This window comes from Sus scrofa, chromosome 15, assembly GCF_054392235.1.
Source record: "Sus scrofa isolate SSC_HxYL_T2T_F1_AM1 chromosome 15, Sscrofa_HxYL_maternal_Yorkshire_Landrace_v2.0, whole genome shotgun sequence".
NCBI lineage: Eukaryota > Metazoa > Chordata > Mammalia > Artiodactyla > Suidae > Sus > Sus scrofa.
In genome coordinates this window covers 45,994,782-46,016,499 of record NC_139397.1, presented here as the reverse complement: position 1 = coordinate 46,016,499, position 21,718 = coordinate 45,994,782, and the positions used below count along the sequence as shown (strand labels likewise).

Here is a 21,718-nt window from a genome sequence, read left to right as displayed (position 1 = left end):
TATAATGTTGTCATTTGTAATTTTAAAATTATGTCATAGGAGTTCCTGTCATGACGCAGCAGAAACGAATCCAACTAGGAACCATGAGGTTGCGGGTTCAATCCCTGGCCTTGCTCAGTGGGTGAAGGATCCGGTGGTGCCGTGAGCTGTGGTGTAGGTCCCAGACGTGGCTCCGATCTGGCGTTGCTGTGGCTCTGGCATAGGCTGGCGGTTAGAACCCTTATTGGAACCCGTTTACATTGTTGGAATGTAAAGTGGTGAGGCGGAAATGGAAAACAGTATGGCAGTTCCTAAAAAATGAAGCATAGAATTGCCACATGATTCAGCAGTTCCACTTTTTTGTATATACCCAAAAGAACTGAAATCAGGGACTCAAACAGATATTTGTACACTAATAATCATAGCAACATTATTCACATTAGACAAAATGTATTCTATACAGTGCTATATTATTCAGCCTAAAAAAAAAAAAATGAAATTCTGGGAGTTCTCTCATGGTGCAGTGGGTTAAGGATCTGTCATTGTCACTGTAGTGGCTTGGGTCAGTGCTGTGGTGCAGGTTCATTCCCTGGCCCAGGAACTTCCATATGCTATGGGTGAGGCCAAAAAATACATAATAATAGTGAAATTCTAGCACATGCTACAACATGGATGACCCTAGAAGATGTTACCCTACGTGAAATAATCTAATTTCAGAAAATCAAACACTGTATGATTCTACTTATACAAGGTAGTTAGAGTGTTGCAGAAGCAGTGGCATTGGACAGAGACAAGGTACACTCAGAGATGTGGAGTAACCAGGTTTATTCAGCACCCATGTGGGTTCAGAGGAGTCATCTCTAGAGTCTGAGCACCAGGTTTTTGTTCTGGGTAGCTTTTACACAATACAGACTTCCTGGTCTTGTTTTTCCTGGCAAGCAACCCGGCCCTCCCCCTTCCCCAGAGCAGAAAGAGTTCCTGCCTAAAAAGCTGAGCAAGAAAGTTTACAAAAGCAAAACTGATGAGCAATGCTTGGAGCTGATTTGCAGGGCTGCTAGCAAAGACATAAGGCACATAGTTGCTACATGATTACAAGAAGGGTGGTATGGGGCTAGCAAAGCTGCTGTCAGGCAAGAAGCTACCTCTTGGCGGGGGGTGAGGGGGGTGTGGGGGGTGTGGGGGGTGGGGGGGTGGGGTGTAGTTTGTGTTTCTTTAGTTAAAACACTTACTTCAAGAGTAGTCAAATACCAGAGTGCAGGTAGTGGTACAGCCAAAATAAATCAAACTAGGAGCCATGAGGTTGCACGTTCAATTCCTGGCCTTGCTCAGAGGGTTAAGGATCTGGCGATGCCATGAGCTGTGGTGTAGGCTGCAGACACAGCATGGATCTGGCGTTGCTGTGGCTGTGGTGTAGGCTGGCAGCTACAGGTCCTATTGGACCCCTAGACTGGGAACCTCCATATGCCATGGGCATGGCCCTAAAAAAAACAAAACAAAACAAACAAAAAACCCCAAGAGTAGTCAAATTCCAAGGCAGAAAGTAGTTGTTGCCAGAGCTTAAGGGGTGTGAGGAATGGGAAGTTACTGTTTAATGAGCACAGAGTTTCAGTTTGGCAAGATGAAAAAGTGCTGGAGATGGAGCGTATTGGTGGTGGACAGCAATTGAACATATTTAATGTCACTGATCCTTACACTGGAGAATGGTGTATGGTGTATTTTTATTTTTTTATTTTATTTTATTTTTTCATTTCATTTCATTTCATTTTATCTTTGTCTTTTTAGGGCCTCAACTGCAGCATATGGAGGTTCCCAGGCTATGGGTAGAATTGGAGATGTAGCTGCTGGCCTTCACCACAGCCAAAGCAACACCAGATCTGAGCCACATCTGTGACCTACCCCACAGCTCAGGCAACGCCCAATCTTTAACCCACTGAGCGAGGCCAGGGATGGAATCAAACCCTTGTCCTCATATACCTGTCGGGTTTGTTACTGCTGAGTCATGATGGGAACTCCCTGTATTGTGGATATTTAAATTTTTCATATATATTTCATATAGTTATGATATTTTGACATATTAAAAAACCCTTTCTGGCTGAGGAGAGGCTGCTCCTCCTAGCTAGCCAATTCTTAGAAATAGCAAAGGACTTGGAATATCGAATACCACTGACATGCATACTAGCCCGTCTAGGCAGTACTTCCTCTGCCTGGCCCCTGTGCTCCAGGAAGCAAATATTTCTCTGCCTTAATCATTTCACGGTCACATACCAGGCATCCTTGGACCTACAGTTTAGAGCCCCTTGAAAGGATGCAAATTAGCCAATCCCGCCCTTTACGCTGCCCTTCCAGCCCTTTCCCTCAAAACTTCACTGAAGACTTGTTCTCCATTTCCCCTCTCTTCTGTCCTCTGCCACCTGATCAAAACCTGGCAGTTCCTCTGTGACTCTGCAGGCACGTTATGACCAGTCTCTAGGATATGTGAGTAGAGTAAACTTTGTTTTTTCTTGAGTCTCTCTTGGGCCTCCTCTTGTGGCCATACCTGATTGACCATGAGATAAAAGAACACAACAAATAATTTGAAAAGTAAAATTTTATGTGTTTTTTTACTACAGTAACAAAAGACTTATCAATGGATATTAAAATTAGTGGGTGGAATTTGAGGAGTCACAGGGTATTTATATGCTCTGTTAGTATACATGTCCCCACAAAATACTGATTTATTACAAAGTGGAAAGGAACTTTAGGGTGAGAAGGCCTGCAGACAGCACTTAACCCAGTGAGCAAGTTACTGTCCATAACAATGTAATAGGGGCAGGCCGGATGAGGACCATTAGAGGGCCACCTCACCAACAGTGAGGCAGAGAGAGGGTAGGTGAGGGATGGATAGCAGCCTTCTCACTGGGTGCCCTCCATGCCCTCTGGTTTCGGGATGGCGAGTGAGTTGGGGAGAAGTGGAGGCCTGGGGACAGGCTGAGGACTATGTCCCCCAGAGCTCTAGGGCCCTTGCCATGGCTGCCCACTGGCTGGGTCCAGGTGCCCTCTCCCCCCCCCCGCCCCACCAGTGACCTAATGGCCCAGGCAGTCTCTCTGGGTTGCGGTCCCTGGGACCAGCCACTGTTTACTCAGCCTAAGGAGCCTGAGGGCTGACTGGGTCCCAGGCACCTTGCCCCCTCAGTGAGGACAGCTGAGGAGGATCTGGGGACCTGGCCCAGAGGGTGTCATTAGTTGAGATCTGCCTCTTCAGCTGGGCCTGGGCTTTGGTGAGAGGACCCAGAGTGGGTGCTGGCCAAATGCTCCTAGGCAGAGTGACCAGCCCATACCCCAACCCGCCTCCTCTTAGCGAGGGACCTTGAACAAGTAAGATGAAGGGTAATGATGTCACTTTGCTTATGGGGTTCGTTAAGTATTAAAAGCCACAAGGAGGCATAGAGACAGAAGGTAATGCTTCCCCTTCCCTTTATTGTGTACTATACTTTAGTTATTTATTTATTTGTTTTTGTCAGCTGTGGCACATGGAGGATCCCAGGCTAGGGGTTGAACGAGGGACTTCACCATAGTCACATCAATGCCAGATCTGAGCCACATCTGTGACCTATACTGCATGTTTCAGCAATGCCAGATCCTTAATCCACTGAGCAAGGTCAGGGATGGAACCCATTCATTGATACTGGTTGGGTTCTTAACCTGCTAAGCCACAATGGGAACTCCATGTTACACCTTTAGCTACAAGGTTGCAGAACAGAGGATAACATTTGTCTTATGGAGGTTTACAGGGACATTGTGACCTGACCTACATGGACAGCTGTAAGAACAAAGGATTCCTGCACCAAGAGTTTGCAACAACCTACAGCAGAAATTGACAGAACAATAAATCAACTATAATGAAAAATTTAGAGTTCCTGTCATGGTCATGGCTCAGCGGAAACAAATCTGACTAGAATCCATGAAGACGCAGGTTTGATCCCCGGCCTCACTCAGTGGGTTAAGGATAGGAAAACATTTGATTCATGTGCAAAGGTCCAATAAAACAAGAAGAAACATTATAAATAATCATTTGGGTCAAGTCTGGCATCTTGAATTAGCTATTTGCTTGTGATGTCTTCTTTTTGTACTAGCATTGGTGTTTCTTTCCTCTTAGAGTGTCACTTTAAGATGAGTTTGAGGCCAGCACTTCTCTCTATAGACCAGTCCACTGCAGGGGCCCTTTTTAGATGGGAAATATGATTCTAAGGGTCAATTCCCTCCCCTTTCGGTGCATGAGCTAGTTAAAGGAACCTGACAGGGGCCCTTCCATTTAGGTTGGAGGGAGTCCTTTATTTATTTATTTATTTTTAGGGCCGCACCCACGGCACATGGAAGCTCCCCTGCTAGGGATCAAATTGGAGCTACAGCTGCCGGCCTACACCACAGCCACAGCAACACCAGATCCAAGCTGACCTCTGCAACCTACCCCACAGCTCACGGCAATGCCAGATTCTTAACCCACTGAGTGAGGCCAGGGATTGAACCCACAACCTCATGGATCCTAGTTAGATTTGTTTCTGCTGTGCCACAGCAGGAACTCCAGAGGGAGTCTTTTAAATGGAGTTGAATCTCCCCTCTGTGTCCAGGTGTCTTTTTCTTTGAATGGTGCCAGTCTCTGAAACTTTAACAACATGTCAGTAGGGTAACTGGTAGGCTGAAAGGAAAAGGCAGTGGTTAGGGGCTGTCGTTTTGTGAAGTTGCGGTGAAAGTGGCTAGAGAGGTTCCTCTGCCACTGCAGTGTCAGCCTTTGAATGACCCGATAACTTAATAATAGCAAATGCACTTGGTTGCAGAATTGCATCTAATGACTCCACTTCTTCTTCCTCTTCTTCTTCGTGTGTGTGTGTGTGTGTGTGTGTGTGTGTGTGTGTGTGTGTGTTTGTTTTAGGGCCACCTCTATGGCATATGGAAGTTCCCAGGCTAGGGGTCAAATTGGAGCTGCAGCTGTGGCCTGTGCCACAGCCATACCTATACCACAGTTCATGGCAACATGGGATCCTTAATGCACTGAATGAGGCCAGGGATTGAACCTGCATCGTCATGGATACTAGCTGGGTTCGTAACCCTCTGAGCTACAACGGGAACTTCTAACAACTCCACTTCTTGTTTCCCATTTTTGATAGCCTGTCCTCAGGATGTTAAAAATTCTCTTTGTATTCAGAACATACCCAAATCATGGACCACTCCAAAAGCATAGCGATTGTGTAAATATTAGAAGATTTTCCTTTTGCCAACTGACAGGCTCTTGTTAGTGCTATTGATTCAGCCTTTTCAGCAGAAGAGACATTTGACAAGGGACCATTTTCAAGGATAGACACTAGAGAAACAATGGCATAGGCAGCCTGGTACTTTCCATGAGGTCCTCGTAGATGTGAACCATTAATGACTAATATAAAATCAGAATTATCCATTGGGTTTTCTCAAAGGTCAGTCCTAGGAGATAAAGGGTTATCAGTTAAAACAATACAGGAGTTCCTCTGTGGCTCAGCAGGTTAAGGACCTGGTGTTATCACTGCAGTGGCTTGGGTTTGTACCATTTTGTTGGGTATTACTCCTAGTGCAGGACCCTTGATTTCATGTGCAAAGAAAAAAAAGGATGTGAATGAAAAATATTGCCTGCCATGTCAGTAAACAAAAGATGTTGCAGTCATCAAGCCATTTACAGCCATTTCACCTGTCTCCCCAAGGTGAGCCCTGAGGGAGCTCAGAATGAAGTCAGTGAAGACCTACAGGCTGCCCATTGCCAGGCCCTAAGTCACTGCAGCCACCCCTGAGGGAGCAACCTGAGGGGACTCCACATGGTAAAGAACAGGATTTCAGAGGTTCATATCAAAGGAATGATTCCAATGAGCTCAGACTTTTGCATCTTCCCATACCTAGGAAAGTGCTAAATTCATTAACCTGATTTTCTTCAATCAACAGTTAATCTGCTGAAGTTCCAACTACCTGGTGTTTCTTGCAAAAACTCCTATATATTCTGGCTCCTCCCTTACCTCTTTGGAGCAGTCCCTCTGAGAGGCTGCTTCCTGGGCTTAAGTTCTCAGTTTCGATTACCAAATAAAACAATTCTCAACTTTTGGGTTGTGTATTTTTTTCCCCAGTTGATACTTCCAAGCTCTTTGCATTCCAGACCAGAAACCACTGTGAACTGGAGACTGGCACTCTACAAGTGTTGAATCATGGGCTTCTGCAGCTGCTGACATTTGACACTTCCTGAAAAGAGCTCAGGGTGGGGATCAGGAGAAAAAACTCTGTGCTCTGGGAAAAACTGGCAGAACAGGTCTTCAGATAGATGTTTTCAGGAGAAGATTTTATGAGCCCAATTCTTACATCTCCTTATATCTAGAAAAGCACTAAACTCCTTCATGGTGATGGCTGCTCCTCACCACTAGCAGAAAACTTCTGCAAGCTGTGTGCTTAATTGCATGTACCTCCCCTCTTCACCAAAATCACATATATGCTGACCTTCCCACCCTGCCTTTTTGAAGTGGTTTCTCAGAGCTGTCTGAAATGCTGCTTCTTAGGCTATAGCACTCATTTTGCCCCAAATAAAAATGTTGTGCATTTGTTTTCAGTCAACAATATTTTAACTTGTACATTTAAAATGAGTGTGATTATAGAGATAATTCCCCCCGCCCCAAAATATGGTAGTGTTCTCCTGGAGACAGGACCCCAGGCCTGCATATAATCTCCCTGGACTAATTGATAAAACCAGAGAAAAGGGATGGAAAATTGAGGAAGGCACTTACTAACTCATGTTTGTGAATGTGGCTCTCCTTCCGATGGAAAGTGTGCGCTTGTTGGGGTAGAGGAGTTGCAAACCATATTCACAAAGGCGGGGATGGGGGAAGTGGGAGGGGCTGAAAAGCCTGGATTGCTCCCCGGAAAAACCAGTAACTCTAATCAAGGGACCAGAGGACAAACACAGCAGCCGCAGTACTAGCGAGAGTTAAATTGTCAGGGAACTCGCCCGTCCCTTTCCACCCCCTGGCTCCTCGCCCCTTTGCAAACTCCGCTCAGGGACCATGCAACCTCTGGACACCCGAAAGCCTGGCCCCGCCTCTCCCTTTCCCATCGCTCTCCATGGAGGGGGCCGGCCAGGGCGCCCTCCAGAGCGGAGGTTATATATTTAAATATTAAAGTCAATATTTAGTATGTAAACACTCATAATTTTCACATCTACAGTATACATAGTATCTTACATAACTGTTCTGATTAAACCGCTGAGCTTCCCAAGCCACAATATCTTTAGGTTTAAATGGGGTGAGACATACTCAATTTGATTTGCAGAAAGTGGAAACGCTCTGACAGATATTTCCAACCTGAGAAGGCAGCGGAAGAAAAGCAATCGTGTTCCCATACCGGGAGTCGAACCCGGGCCGCCTGGGTGAAAACCAGGAATCCTAACCGCTAGACCATATGGGAACTGCTGAAAGTGCGTTTCCTCGTTGGTGTATATATTACCTACGTCAGCTTGTCGTCAGCACCTACACACAGCAGCTGCGCGCCTCGGACCTTGCGGAAACCCGTCTTTATTGCGGCTGCGCGAACGCAAGGGTCAAAGACACATCCTGCCGACAACGCGTAAGCTGGCACATCCGGGCCTTTCCTGGCGGGTGGAAACCTCTGCTTCCGGAAGTGTCTCCAGAACTGCAGCCTGGAGGGGTAGCTGGGTGCTCGTTAGTGTTCGCTCTCCCAAGACCCCGCCGGGATCCCCGCTACACCCGAAACCCAACTTCAGGCGGGCAGTGGAGAGCTATTGCTCTACCTTCGATGTCATCTGACATCTAAAACAAAAAAAATACCCTCTCCCTACCCCTCAAAACTGCGTTCCACGTGAAAAATCTCTTCCTCGAAAAGAGAAAAGAGATGTTTTTCACTCGTTCTGGCCTGAAGATCTCACAGGTTGGCACTTTGTTGGCAGCAGGATTTTGGTCTGAAATTCACCTTCTGTATGTGGGGGAGGGATGCCCTTTTTTCTCCAGTAACAGCGTTTCCTAATGGAAAAGCTTCCATTAGGCTTTCCACAGACAACTCAAGCTCAACAGAGCAAACAAAACAAAATAAAAACAATTTCCTCCAATCCAACTGAAGAATTCGCCCTACTGTGGTTAAAATATATATTCAAGGCTCAAGAATTAAAAGTGTGGAGCCTGTATCTTAACTGACATTAAGGTCAACGAAACAGAATGAAAGAGCCAAAATACGGTGTGGGTACATGACACGGGTATAAAGTGAAAGAAAAAGGTGGAATCTCGAATCGGCAGTAAGGGGTGCTGACCGTAGACCTATGGCAGAAAAAAGGAAGCTGAGTGTAGGACTCACCCCGTACCTCAACCACAAACACTAAAGTTCTTGAGGAAAACATTGGTGAATTCCCTTATCGTCGCATCAGTTACAAACCCAATAAATTCAACTCCAGAAAGAAAACTGACTTAAAAAAACAAAAGCTGAGTGATAGGATGGTAGCTTTCACCTTATTCATTAAGATATTCGATTGGTCTGTGCTGTTTAATGTAATGTGTTTTATTTTATAATAAAAGTTTTTTTTTCTTTAAAAACATTGCGAGCAAAATTAAAGACAAACTGGGAATAAACATTTATATCTCATATTATGAAAAAATAACTCCCGAACATAACCATTAGCTCTTACAAACTGCTAAAAGTACCAACAAGCCAGCAGGGAAATGAAGCAAGTCACAGAGTTCCTGGCTCTTCAACAAATTAAAAGACACTCTCGAAAGAGAAAACTTTTAGGCAGGTTTTTAAAAACCTGAAAGGTCTCTTGATAGAGTTCCCTTGAAAATCTGGGTCAGATTCGTTTCACTTTCTGACGAGGGTTACTCATCTATCTACTCAGGTGTCTGTGTTTTTTATTATTTTATTAATCATTCTTCCCGATCTGTTAGCTGTGTAAAATTGTTTTTCCTCAATCAAAATCGGTTTTGAGGATCTAGTGAAACTGAGGCACCAACTTCTTGTCCTTTCCTGCCACTAGCTGTGCAGTATCTCATCCTATAATGAAGAACTCCAGCTGAGTTACTCACGATGTTGTTACAGTTGTTGAGTGATGTGAACTAACCTAGGAGAAAACAAGTCTAAAGATAGTTTCAGGGAAGTGCCTTTCAACATTAATCAGCTTGCCTCTTCAAATTTTCCCTCCTAACAAAGTTGGAAACATGAGGACCAGAGAAATAATGAGGTGGAACTAACTGGGGAGGTGGGGGTGGGGGATCTGTGAAGGAAGAAGGCCTGAGATAAGGCAGCCACATTAAGGAACAGCTATGCTCACTGCCCTGCCGTTGTGGTGGCAGGTCAGGCAGCCCCAGGCTCCAGCTGCTTGAGTTTCTCCTGGAGCCCCCGTAGCTGGTTTCGACCCCAGTCGATTCGAATCTGAAGGCTGGCCATGTCTGCAGCCAGCTGCAGACCTAGAGGAAGAGAAGAGAGTTGTCACCATGATATCTGTGGTACACTTGGCTCAGAGGCTCTGGATATCCCCAGGCCTCTCCAGCCTTCCCACTATTCCTGAAACATTCCAGGAGTAGCCTTGCATGGGCTACTCAAGAACCTCATAGGATTCACACCCTTATATCCTTCAAGTCTTTGTTAAAATGTCCTCTTCAGAAGACTCTCTTGTCCCCTTAGATCACCCTCCAGGAACTAAAAATGTACAGATTATAACCTGGTCTCATGCCCTCACTTCTTTCTTTTCTCCATTATCACAGCCCCTCGATGCTCTCACTCTCTCTCCTTCTACCTGTTTTCTCCGCCCCCAAGGGTGGTCCACTCTCTGGATCCACTTCTAGGTTGCTTTCACTTGATGTCTTTGCTGCTGTCAAGTCCTCTGGCCCTCCACACCACTCAGTCCACTGGCCAGTCTTATCTTCAGCCTATCTGCCTGGCAGCAGAGCTGGCCAAACACCTGATCACCTCCCTCCAGGTCACATCTTACCCTCTTGGTGTTGCTCCTGCCTCTCGGCTGGTTCTCAGTCTCCTTGCCTGGTTTCTTTCCTTCTCCTTCCCCTCACTTCCTGTCCACCCTCCTGCTGATCTTAATCTCATTTCAACTTTAATGCTGTGTCTGGGTCAGTAACTTGGGGACTTGAAACCAGTGTTATGCAGTGGGCTTCCAACTCTCTCCAGTCCAGGCTGCTCCCAAACTCCAGATGTATGTGCTCAACCACCCGCTCAGAATCTCTATCACACAGCACCAGGAACACACCAACAGCTGACTTTGCCTCAGCTTCTGCTCTGCAGCCCTCCAACCCCATCCACCCTTTCAGGCATTCTAGTTGGAGACTGTGGGGTCACCCTTCACGACTCTCCCTTACTCCCAAACTGATCTGTCAGCAAATCCTGTGGCTTCTATTAGAAAAACAAGCAGCTTCCCACCTGTTCTCCACCTGTATACCTCATACCAGCTGCTCCCTGGCACCTGCTTCCTCCCTCTGCTCTTGACTGTTTTTACCTAGAACCTACAGATTTCTCTCACCCTGTGAGTCCAACTGCACCTCTGCTCAGAGGGACCCATCACTCTGAGTCCTCCTACATGGCTCTCAAATCACCTGGCCCTCTGACCCTTGGGTCCTGGTGCTCCTCGCTTCACCACCTCCACTCCAGTCCACTCTCCATCATTCCAGACACAACCTTACCTCAGGGCTTCTGTCCTCAGTTGTTCCTCCATTTAGAGCACTGTTCCCCCAGACCACCAACAGAGATCTCTCCTTCATCTCTTCTGAGACCTTCCCAGGCTACCCTTCATAAAACAGCTCCCCCAGTCCGTTCCATCCTACCATACTCTACCTTATTTTTTGCATAAGTTTCACTGCTGGCTTGTTTGCATGTTGTCTTTTCTGCTCTCAATAGAATAAACATCCCATAAGGTGTCTGTCCACTTTCAAGAGCCTAGAACTCCACCAACAGTCAGTAAGTGCTTTTTGAAAAAACAGGTCTGCAACAAAAATCTGCAGTGGAGAAAACCTGCAAATCCCTTTGCAGACTAACCCTAGACCAAGCATGAGTGCTCAAAGGCCCCCTGTAGATTGAGGGTCCCTGGCAGGGTCCACTCACCCTCCCGGAAGCTGGCTTGAGCCTGCCGCAGACTGTGAGGAACAAGGATTCCAAACCAGTTCAGAGGGTCCTGGGGAGCTGGGGAAGGTTCTGGCTCTGCCGTCTTGGTGGGACCCTTGCGCTTACGCAGAGCTGGAGAAAGAAAGGCTGGAGGTTGGGGGTCTCATTACTTGGTCCTTGTTTTCTCAGTGACAATGTTGAATTTGGTCTGAGCTCATGATCCCAAAAAATACTGACAGTTGGAAAATCCTCTCAAACTTTTGAAGTTCTGGAAAACAGCTTACCACAAAGAACCACCCTTTCCCTTGTAATTCAGATGAGAGTCTGTCCGTTTTTTCTCTTGACCATCATAAAACCAGCAGATGACCCTCCCTTGTTTACCTGTGAAAAACCCAGACACTGATATTTGCCATTCTGCCTGAACATGCTGAAAGGCCAAACAGACTCTTCAACTCCCTGTTCTTTGTCTCACAAATGATTAACTGAGATTAGAGCTTTGTCCACCTGAAACTAGCTAGACACAGCAATAAATATCTTCTGTTCGGCCGAGACTTTCTCTGCAAAACAATCCCATTTGTAGAGGACTTCACCTGTAACTTATTTCTCCCTATAAAAGTCTAAGGCAAAAAACCACTTTTCTGAGATATTCTGATCTTCAGATCTGAGGCGCGGTCTCTATGGCAACAGCTTAAATAAAATCATCTCCTTAGTTGTCCACGCCTTTTGTCTTTGACAAACGAAGGGGCCCTGAGGGGAAGAAGGATAGGCTCACCTGACTCGCGAGGCCCCACCTCCTCTGGAGTCCTGGCGCCGGCTCTCACCAACCAGAACTTCTGGAGTCCATCCTGGGCCTCGCTAAAGAACGAGAAGGGAGGCTGGACCTTTGGCGGCCCCGGCCCGGCCCCTGCCTGCCCACCCGTTGCAGCATGCAAGGCTCCTCACCTGGTGCAGACGCAGACCTGCGGCTCCATGCGGGAGGCATACTGCAAGGGCCCTACCGACTTGGCACCCATAGCGTAGCGAGCTTTGGAAAGCGAGAGCCAGCCCTGAGCGGAGACAGGAGAGCAGTGAAACTCAGTAACCTCCGCTGCCCGCCCGCCCGCCCCAGGCCCCGCACCTCTTCCACCCGGGCGTTCAGCGCCGCGCGCTTGGTCTCCAGTTCCTCCAGGTCCCCGAGCAGCTGCAGGAGCAGCGAATCCAGCTCCGCTCGAAGGTTCGCTGCCGCCATGGGTTCCTCACACAGTTGGGAGCCGGCTTCTTCCAGGTCGCCCAATCAGCGCCCTCCTCGCCGTCAGCACAGCCAATAGGGGGGCGTTCCCAGCAGAGGGCCCTGACGCCCACTGGGTAGTGGCTGCCAGCTGGTGCTCCTCAAGTGTCCTCTAAGCAGCGGCAGGGGTAGGTGATGAACGGTTAGTCAGGCGAGCACCCGAAGCTGGCCAGCCAGTACGTCGTCGGTGAGAGGTGTGGGTGATTCCGAGTCACTTCTGGAAGCGGCTACTTAGGACGTTGCAGTGACTGTGGAAGGAGGCGTGGCTGTTCTGCAACCCTCGGAGGAGCGGCTTTAAATATAACGAGAGAAGGAACCGGTAGGTGGTCGGTCTTCCAGTCAATGGCTGTGCTGGTTTTACAGTTGCTGGACTATTTCGAGCCGACAACTATTACTTTAGCCCGACAACTATTATTTTAGCGGCTCGTCATCTCAAACTAGGCATACTGCGGAGCCGCGGCTGTTAGCAGTGAAGCCAGGGGCTAATACTTACAAACAGCTCTTCTAAGCCACGTGACAGCACCTTGACTCGCACAATCCGCCCCGCCCATTGGTTGCTCCTGTGAACATGTGATTCCAAACTAGCCAATCGCCTTGCAACTCCCACCCACTGTTTGCCATTTTAATTTTGGGCATTCTCGACAGCAGAGGAGTCTAGTGAAGCTTCTTGTGACCTTATCGGTTGAGGGCGGAAGCGAGGGCTGCGTTGCGTGGGCGGTGACGGAGGATTCTCCTGGACCCGCGTGGAAGCCGCTCTCAGGATGGTAAGGACGTTTAAGCTTCTGTCTTGGAGGTTGGGGGCTCGTGGAGGCTGGGAATGTGGCCCCTGGGCCCCGGGCGGGTGTTTCCCTGGTTCGGCTCTGCGTGGCGAAAAAGGGTGCTCTGAACGGGCGCGCTCTTCTGTAGCTGCGCCGCGAGGCCCGCCTTCGCCGGGAGTACCTGTACCGCAAGGCGCGAGAGGAGGCTCAGCGAACCGCCCAGGAGAGGAAGGACAAGGTTCGGCGTGCGCTTGAAGGTAAGTCAGTTCCCGCCCCCCGATCTCCAAAAGGCTTGCGTTTTAAAACCCAGCGGTAAAAAGGCCCAATGAAAAACGCCGTCTTTTCCTTGCCTGTTGTGTCTTCGTAATTGCAGCTGTCCTTTTCATGATGGTATGAGTTACTTGTCATTTATGCTGCAGTACCCAGATTTTATAGCTTACATATTAATTTTATTTACAATATCTAGTACTTAGCAAATTTAAGCATTTTACGTGGTCGTAGAGGTCCCCCACCCCGCCCCGTCGTTTTTCTTCTTTGCTACCTTCCTTACTATAAGGTAACAAGAATAGTGCTGTTGATGACACCCTTGTATTTTGAAACTTAATTCGTGTAAACCTTAAGTTTATTTGCGTTGTAAATTAGGCATTTAACTTTTCATTTGCTGTACTAATGAAGTCTGTCACACATGCTTGATTGGAAATGCTGTATTTGTTCTTTGTGTCACTTTGATTTTCTTAGGTTTTAGACATATAAAGTATATGTGGTATGTGTATGTATATGTTAAGCGTAACAGCTTTGACGTATCTGCTGACGTCAAGAAATGAAAAATAATCAATATATTGAAATTCAGAAATATTTCTAACTTAGATAATCAGTATTGAATATTGTTTTAAAATAAACCATCTCCTTGCTTGTCTTTTGAGTATATCATGCTTGTTTTTGTTCTGAAATCATACTGATTGATTTTTAGTTGTAAAGGTAGTATTAGGTTGTGTTTATTCTTTCGCAGCTTTATGTTTTCCTTCAACAGGTTTCTAAGATCCAGTGAGTGGAGGTGAGGCTCCCTCTGGTGAATATTCCACAAGGTCTTCATCCATTTCCCTTTGGGTGGTGATGACCTTATTTTTAGTTTAGGGCAACTCTGCTGCTATAAATATTTTCTTCCATGTGCAAAAATTTGTCCAGGGCATATTAGAGAGAAGTGCTGGGTTCAAGGGCATGCCCACTGCCCAGCGCCTCTGCCAAGCCCAGCTTTAGTTCACAGAGGAAATCTCTGACCCAGAGCATCATGATTAGTGATTTTATTGTCAGTTTCAGGGATTCTGGCCACCTTCATGCAGAAAAAGGTTTCTGTTTATTCTTTAAAAAATTGTTAGTTTTTTTCAAGAAATGGTGCGTACTTGTGATTAAATATATTTGAAAGCCCTCAAGCCATGAGACTAAGGAACTTTGGAAAATGAAATCTCCTGTAACCACTGTTAACAGATTGGCATGTAGCCAAAAATAAATTGTTTTTGTCCCCTTTCTCAATGATTACCTATCACCTCTTTGCCCAGAAAGGGGGAAAAGGGATATTTTTCCATCAAGTTTGTACCAAGTGTTGTATAAACAGAAGGCTCCACGCGTGTGTCTCACTCAGCCCCTCTGTCTTCCCCCCACAGAGAACCGCCTCATTCCCACGGAGTTACGCAGAGAGGCTCTGGCCTTACAGGGATCCCTGGAGTTTGATGATGCCGGTGGTGAAGGTGACCTTCCCTGACCCCGTGAGCCAGCTCCTCTCCCTGCCCTGGAGCCCGCTGGCTTCCACATCATCCTGCTGACACATTGTAGAAAGGCTCTGTAGCTCCCCTCCTGAAATGGTTCCCCAGGTGCCTGCCTGGCTCTGCACAGATGACACCTCAGAGGATCTTTCCCTAAATGCTCCCAATTCTGTTTATATGACACAGCGTTACCTCACTCTTTGCTTTCTTTTGTCTGTTGTGTCCCCCTCACTAGGACTGTGGGCTCTGCTGAGGCAGAACAGTGTCCATTTTGTTCACTGCTGTGTCCTTAGCGACCAGCACCTCACTGGCACAACGGATGTTTCGTTCATTATGTTATTTAACAAATATGAAAGGAATAACAAAAGTTAGCAACATTTGTTATGAGGGAAAGGAGTCTGTTACCTTTGGCCTTAACAGAATCTGCACTTGAGCTAACCTGGTTGCTATGAGCTCCATGTGATTACTACAGCTTAAATGAACTAAAATTGGATCAAATATAAAGATTCGCTTCCTCGGTTGCACTTGTGCTTGTAGCCAACGCGGTCCAGGGGCTACCCACTTGCCCAGAGCAGGTACAGAGCGTTTCTACCCTGGAAGGTATTGTCAGACAGACTCTAGGTAGAGCCGGCCACCCCAAGTTGTCACTTCCCTTCCTTAGACAATGTCATGTTCTCATGCCTCATGCTCCTAACAGGTGTCACCAACCATATGGATGATGAGTATCGATGGGCAGGGGTCGAGGATCCCAAAGTCATGATCACTACCTCTCGAGATCCCAGTTCCCGCCTCAAGATGTTTGCAAAGGTACCAGTGGCAGGGAGTGAGTGGGAGATACTCAGGCCCCAGCGGCCCCAGTCCTAACCGGAGGGCGTTTGTATGCAGGAGCTGAAATTGGTGTTCCCGGGCGCCCAGCGCATGAACCGAGGCCGGCACGAGGTCGGGGCGCTGGTGCGAGCCTGCAAAGCCAATGGGGTCACTGACCTGCTGGTTGTCCATGAGCATCGAGGCACACCTGGTAAGGCTGGTGGGAGGGAGCAGGGTGCTGCCAGGATGGCTGGCTGAGAACAGAGGGTCTCTGACGGCTTGCCTGGCCCTGCCAGTGGGGCTCATTGTCAGCCACCTGCCCTTTGGCCCAACTGCGTACTTCACACTGTGCAACGTGGTTATGCGGCATGACATCCCCGACCTGGGCACCGCGTCAGAGGCCAAGCCTCACCTCATCATGCATGGCTTTTCCTCCCGCCTGGGTAAGCGGGTGAGTCTGAGGGCTTGGGGTGAGGGCCGGGGGCCTGGGGTTCCAGGCCAGGCATTTGCTGCTCTTCCTCTTTTCTGCTCCAGGTCTCTGACATCCTCCGCTACCTATTCCCTGTGCCCAAAGATGACAGCCGCCGGGTCATCACCTTCGCCAACCAGGATGACTACATCTCCTTCCGGTGGGTCCCTGGGCTGGGCCTGAATGTTGTCCTGACCTGTGTGTCCCTGTACTGTTTGTTGTTGACCCCACAGCTGCTCCTTACCTCCCTCACCCCCGCCTTGGCCCCATTACCCCAGGCACCATGTGTATAAGAAGACTGACCACCGCAACGTGGAGCTGACTGAGGTCGGGCCTCGCTTTGAGATGAAGTGTGAGTTTTGGGCTTTATCCCACACCTGGTGGTGGTGGGGGTTGCTGCTTGTGTTGGTGACCACATTCCCTCCCCCAGTGTACATGATCCGCTTGGGCACGCTGGAACAGGAGGCCACAGCAGACGTGGAGTGGCGCTGGCACCCCTACACCAACACTGCACACAAGAGGGTCTTCCTAAGCGCTGAGTGAGCCTCCTCACCGGTCCGAACATGGACCTGATCGCCGACCTGGGAGCTGGGGAGGAGTGAGAATAAAACCTGAATGTCAGAGCACCCTGTTTGTCTCTGAGTGATCAGGAACAGGTCTGTTAGGCTGAGCATGAAGGAAGTGCGGTCTCCTCAGGTGGGGACCTGACAACTCTGGGACATTCTCAGGGCTGGTGGTGACAGCATGTCTAGGACAAGGCAGGCTCAAGGTGCTGGCTTGCCCCTTGACCATAGGGAGGGTTTGGTAGTACCCGAGGGATTTGGTGTTGCTGTCACTTAGGAGTCAGGGGGCCTGTGAGTTCATCTTCCGGGAGTGGGAATAATAATGTGAGTGCAGAAGTCTCACTGAGAGTGGGACAGACAGAAAATAAGATGCAGACTTCATTGTGGCTTTGAGTGTAATTCACGTTCCTCAGAGAACCCAGTGCACTCGGGTTCACAGACAGTGGAGAGCTTCATCATGGCCATCTTTCCATTTAATGATCTCTTTAGGGTCTTCTTGGGTTACCAAGGACATGTCTAGGTTGTGGTATCTGTGGATTCACCACGCTTTAATGGCTGTACATTCAAGTCGTTTCCTGTTTTTAAGTACCACAAACATTGCTTCAAGAACATTGAAAAATCTCTGTGCATACTGATGCAACTGTATCTGATGAGTAAACTCCTGTGGATGGAAGTGTGTCCTTTTTTTTGGGGGGGGGGGACTTTTTTATGGCTGTACCCACAGCATATGGAAGTTCCCAGGCTAGGAGTCAAATCAGAGCTGCAGGCCTACACCACAGCCACAGCAATGCCAGATCTGAGCCGCATCTGCAACCTACACCACAGCTCACGGCAATGCCGGATCCTTAACCCACTGAGCGAGGCCGGAGATCGAACCTGTATCCTTGTGGATACTAGTCAGATTCGTTTCTGCTGCACCACAACAGGAACTCCAGAATCGTGTCTTTAAAATGATTATAGATGCTGTTGAATTGTTTTCCAAGAGGATCTCTCCCAGCCACTGTTAGTAGATCAGAGTGCGTGTTTCCTTATGTCCTTGTCTACACCAGGCACTGTCAGACTTATCATCTTGGCCAAGCTCCTGCTGCAGAATGGTTCCCCAATTGAATTTGCATTTCTGTGGTTATGACGAGGTTGTTCATCTTCAGATATTCATTGGCTATTGTCTATGTGTGTTCTTTGTGACCTGTTGATCTTTATAGAAAAAACTATTTACCTCATGGATCAATTGTTTTAAATCTTTTAATTGTGGAGAATTCCAAACATAAGAGCAGAGGGGACTGCTCAGTGAGTCCAGGAGACTGTCTTAAGGTTGACCAATCTGGTTTCCTTTGTAGCCTTACCCACTCCCTTTATCTCCTCCACTTTATTGTGAAGCAAATTCCGGACACTGTATCATTTCATAACATTTTCATATATCTCTAAAAGATAATATTCAACAAGAATAACAAAAACACCTGTCACATTGAAGAAATGAACAGTTATTCCAAATTCTTTCTTTCCTTTCCTTTTTTTTTTTTTTTTTTTTGGTTTTTAGGGCCACACCCGTGGCACATGAAGTACCAGACTAGGGGTCAAATGAGCTGCAGCTGCCGGCCTACACCACAGCCACAGCCCCTTGGGATCCAAGCCACATCTGTGATATACACCACAGCTCAGAGCAACACTTGATCCTTAACCCACTGAGCAGGGCCAGGGATTGAACCCACATTCTCATAGATACTAGTTGGATATGTTTCCACTGAGCCACAACAAGAACTCCCAAATTCTGTGTATTTCATGTTATATATTCCAAATATATTATTTCAGATATCTAGTGGCATTTTCCTGTTTGCCAAATGCCAGATTTGTGGATGGACCAACAGGTCAGCCCACCCAACCCAAAGGTTCTTAACAGAGTGGAGCAATGAGAGAATTTTTTCAAATTTCTCCTTTTCTTTTGTGGCCTAGCAAAAAGGGAAGCCAGAGAAGAACTGTTCAATAGGGATGTCACAAACTTTCTAGGTGAAGGTGGTGTCTGCCAAGTTTCTCCACTGTTAGTTACAATTTCCCCTTTGTGGCATTGGTGCAGGCTGGGTTCTTCACAGCACTGTGAAATCTCCCCTGAGCACCTTCCAGCACCCCATCCATTTGGCTGTATTGGGTGGCCAGTTCATCTAGCACTCTGAGCTGGCAAGCAGGTGGCAAACTGGCAGATGGCATGTGGCCTCTGGAGTGCTCAGGTCCTGTAGGGCAGTGCCAGCTGGTCTTGCAACTCAGGACTGCTGCCAGTAGGGTACACAGAAGGAGCAGTCAGTCCCATTGTAAAAAGGCAGCTTGCAGTTCTGTGGGGGAACAGAAAGGGGCAGCCAGGGCTACTGGAGGAGGTCTTGGGGAGTCTTCCCATCCCCCATATCCAGCTGCGCTGATCAGAGGGCAAGTCAGGAGAGTTTGGATGTTGGAGAGACATGGGAGGGCCAGTGTCAGAAGGGCAGTCTGGAATTGACAGAACGCTAAACCAGCTATAATGTAAAAATTAAAAATCATCAAAAAAAAAAAAAAAAGGCAGGCTGGTTGAACAGGAGGGTATAGAATGGAGAGGTAGACATGCAGCCAGAAAGATAGATACCCAATGCTGGAAGCACAGCAGGTGGATTGAAAGTCTTAGCCACTTCTATTCACAGGCCACTTAGGCAGAAGGATCCCCCAAAAGGCTTGCAGACAGACACATAGCCACCTGGTAAGACAGATTTCCAGGTAGAGTCCTAGGGCGAGACAAACAGACCACAGCAGGACAGCCAGGCAGATTCTTGGACAGGCATCCAGAAAGACCTGTGTCCCTCCCACCCCACTTCCAGCCAGCCAACAGACAATCACTCAAGAACAAACAGAGGGCCCTGCCACTGGACAAAGATGTTACTCAGTGGAGAGACACCCCACTATGCAGTCAACTAGCTAGCCAGACCTTCAGCTTGACAGACTTAAGCTCTGCCAGGAAGACAGACCCAGCCTACAAGAAAGTCAAGCCCTCTGGACAGACAGATGCCCCCCCAAGCCAGGGAGAGAGTAGTCATAATATATCCCATCCTGTTGGGCAGACCCTTAGCTGGAAGTGGAACACAAGATACCCAGCTGGCCAGAACCCTTTTGCTGGGTCAACCACCCTGCCTCCCTGTCACCACCATAGATGATATGGTGGCTCACTGACTCAGTGTTGCCTCTGATCCCCAGATATCACCGGTTTCCAGTGACCATTGCCATCCAATGACATCCACCATGAGCAGGGTCCATAAAGGCCTTTTGTGCTCCCACGGTGGCTCTCCCCCACCCCTTTACTCTGGTATCCACTACCCCCAAGTGACTGCCATTAGTGTCCATGAGGACTCAAAGATTTGGGTCTCTGGCTTCTCCAGTGAGCCTCAAAGTCTGCTGGTATTTCCATGTCTTGCAACCCTGTGTCTCCAGCAGCCATCCAAGAAATCTCTGATCCCACTGACATTCACTATCAGCCCTGAATAGGAGTCCTCGATGACCTTCCCTGACTCTTTTGACACCTCAATTACTTTAACATTCCAAGTCCCAGTGGTTACTTTCAGACTCTGACCTCCCAGTGACCGCTGCTGACATCTATGGATAGTCTGTGTGAATACTGAAGGAACTCTCACCTTCAATGAGTTCACTATCAATGTCCATCCTTGGTGATCACTACTGACCCCCTTTGAACTCTCACAGGTGATGGTGATAAACAGTCAACAGTGATTTCTACTAATCGCTCAATGAGAGAAACACTGACCTGCTTTCACCTCAGTCACTTAAACTGGGATCAGAAAACCACAGCCTGCAGACCACCAAAACTTTTGTGACAAAATTTCAGTGCCCACGAAGTTTGCAATACAATCACACTCATTCCTTTACATATGCCTTTACATATTTCACAAGGCATGGCAGAGTTGAGTAGCTGGGACAAGGACAAGGTTTCTTAAAGAACCCAAGCCCTTTAAGAAACAGTTTGCCTGTCCCTGACTTAAACAGCACGCTAATGAACTTTATCCACACCCCTTACCCTTGAGGTGAGGGGTGGATGAGCCCATCTACACTGGCGGGTCCTTGGGAAGGGGGCAGGCTCCTCTCTGCCCTCTCCAGCCTCTCTTAGGGGCTGTATACTAGCTTTCACATTTTTAAAGACCAGAGTGTAGTGCAAATAAAGCTGCTGAAACTGTTCCTGTTGTGGCTCAGCGGCTTGCAAACGGTCTAGTATCCACTAGGATGCATGTTTGATCCCTGGCCTCAGTGGGTTAAGGATCTGGCATTGCAGAGAGCTGTGGTATATAGGTCGCAGACGCAGCTGGGATCTGGATCTCGTTGCTGTGGCTTGGCCTAGGTCGGCAGCCACAGCTTCCATTCCACCCCTGGCCTGGGAACTTCTATATACCGCAGGTGCGGCCATTAAAAAAGCAAAAACAAACCAACAAAAGACACAAACAACTCTTTTAAAAGCGTGGAGAACACCTAGTCCCCTGAACCCACTTCCAGGCCTCGGTACTCATTTTCCAATAAGGTTTATGTGAGTTGAGATCCTCAAATTTGGACTGGATTTTGGCGTCCTCAACTCTTCTTTGCACAACTCAGAAAAAGAAGCAATCTTAAGAAATACAAGGATTCAGCCCCACAGCCCAGGTGCCCGGGTGTCATTTTCCCCTGCGGCTACCTCCCCCGACCTCTCTCGGACCCCGCCGGAGTGCACAACGCGGGACGGTCCCCACGCGGGGTCCGCCAGGCACAAGTTGCAGCTCAAACTAGGCGACCAGCTCCACCCACAGCTGCCGCACCACCCCTTCTCGGATCTGGACAAAACCTAGCTCCCAGGACACCAGGCCGGGTGAAGGTTCGCTGTCATGCATGCCCCGGCGCGGACTCCCGGGTCCGAGGAAGGAGGTGTCCCTGGGATCGTGCGGACTCAGCCAAGCCCGCGCGGTGGCCACAAAAAACGGAAGCGCCGGGGCAGGACAAGTTTTTGGCCCAGCAGCGGGTCCTGGAGCCTGTGG

The 21,718-nt window shown here is 48.2% G+C and overlaps 2 protein-coding genes and 1 non-coding gene across 3 annotated transcripts; 1 reads left to right on the top strand and 2 right to left on the bottom strand.

Annotated features, from left to right (window-relative positions):
• Positions 1-7,353: 7,353 nt before the first annotated feature.
• TRNAE-UUC (transfer RNA glutamic acid (anticodon UUC)) lies at positions 7,354-7,425 on the bottom strand. Its single transcript has one exon. It is a non-coding gene; the product is annotated as a tRNA-Glu (tRNA).
• A 1,080-nt stretch (positions 7,426-8,505) lies between these two features.
• CCDC115 (coiled-coil domain containing 115) lies at positions 8,506-12,828 on the bottom strand. Its single transcript, XM_003483603.4, has 5 exons — positions 12,188-12,828; positions 12,013-12,116; positions 11,843-11,925; positions 11,071-11,202; positions 8,506-9,428 (listed from the first exon to the last, which is right to left on the bottom strand). The coding sequence occupies exons 1-5, from the start codon at positions 12,296-12,298 to the stop codon at positions 9,316-9,318; spliced, it is 543 nt and encodes a 180-aa protein (XP_003483651.1). The 5' UTR covers positions 12,299-12,828; the 3' UTR covers positions 8,506-9,315.
• IMP4 (IMP U3 small nucleolar ribonucleoprotein 4) lies at positions 12,297-16,757 on the top strand. The gene is made up of 10 exons (XM_084998502.1): positions 12,297-12,360; positions 13,025-13,101; positions 13,244-13,352; positions 14,757-14,840; positions 15,553-15,662; positions 15,741-15,873; positions 15,959-16,113; positions 16,197-16,291; positions 16,410-16,483; positions 16,562-16,757. Exons 1-10 carry the CDS (start codon positions 12,297-12,299, stop codon positions 16,672-16,674), a joined length of 1,014 nt encoding a protein of 337 aa, XP_084854628.1. The 3' UTR covers positions 16,675-16,757.
• Positions 16,758-21,718: the final 4,961 nt, after the last annotated feature.

Excerpts from the sequence above, each read along its gene's own strand:
- IMP4 (XM_084998502.1), top strand. The coding sequence starts at position 12,297 with ATGGGTTCCTCACACAGTTGGGAGCCGGCTTCTTCCAGGTCGCCCAAT. Across the intron at positions 15,663-15,740 it reads GCCTCAAGATGTTTGCAAAG|GAGCTGAAATTGGTGTTCCC; the intron begins GTACCAGTGGCA and ends GTTTGTATGCAG. Across the intron at positions 16,484-16,561 it reads GCCTCGCTTTGAGATGAAGT|TGTACATGATCCGCTTGGGC; the intron begins GTGAGTTTTGGG and ends TCCCTCCCCCAG.
- CCDC115 (XM_003483603.4), bottom strand. The coding sequence starts at position 12,298 with ATGGCGGCAGCGAACCTTCGAGCGGAGCTGGATTCGCTGCTCCTGCAG. Across the intron at positions 12,117-12,187 it reads TGAACGCCCGGGTGGAAGAG|GGCTGGCTCTCGCTTTCCAA; the intron begins GTGCGGGGCCTG and ends GTCTCCGCTCAG. Across the intron at positions 11,203-11,842 it reads GGTGGGGCCTCGCGAGTCAG|CTCTGCGTAAGCGCAAGGGT; the intron begins GTGAGCCTATCC and ends TTCTTTCTCCAG.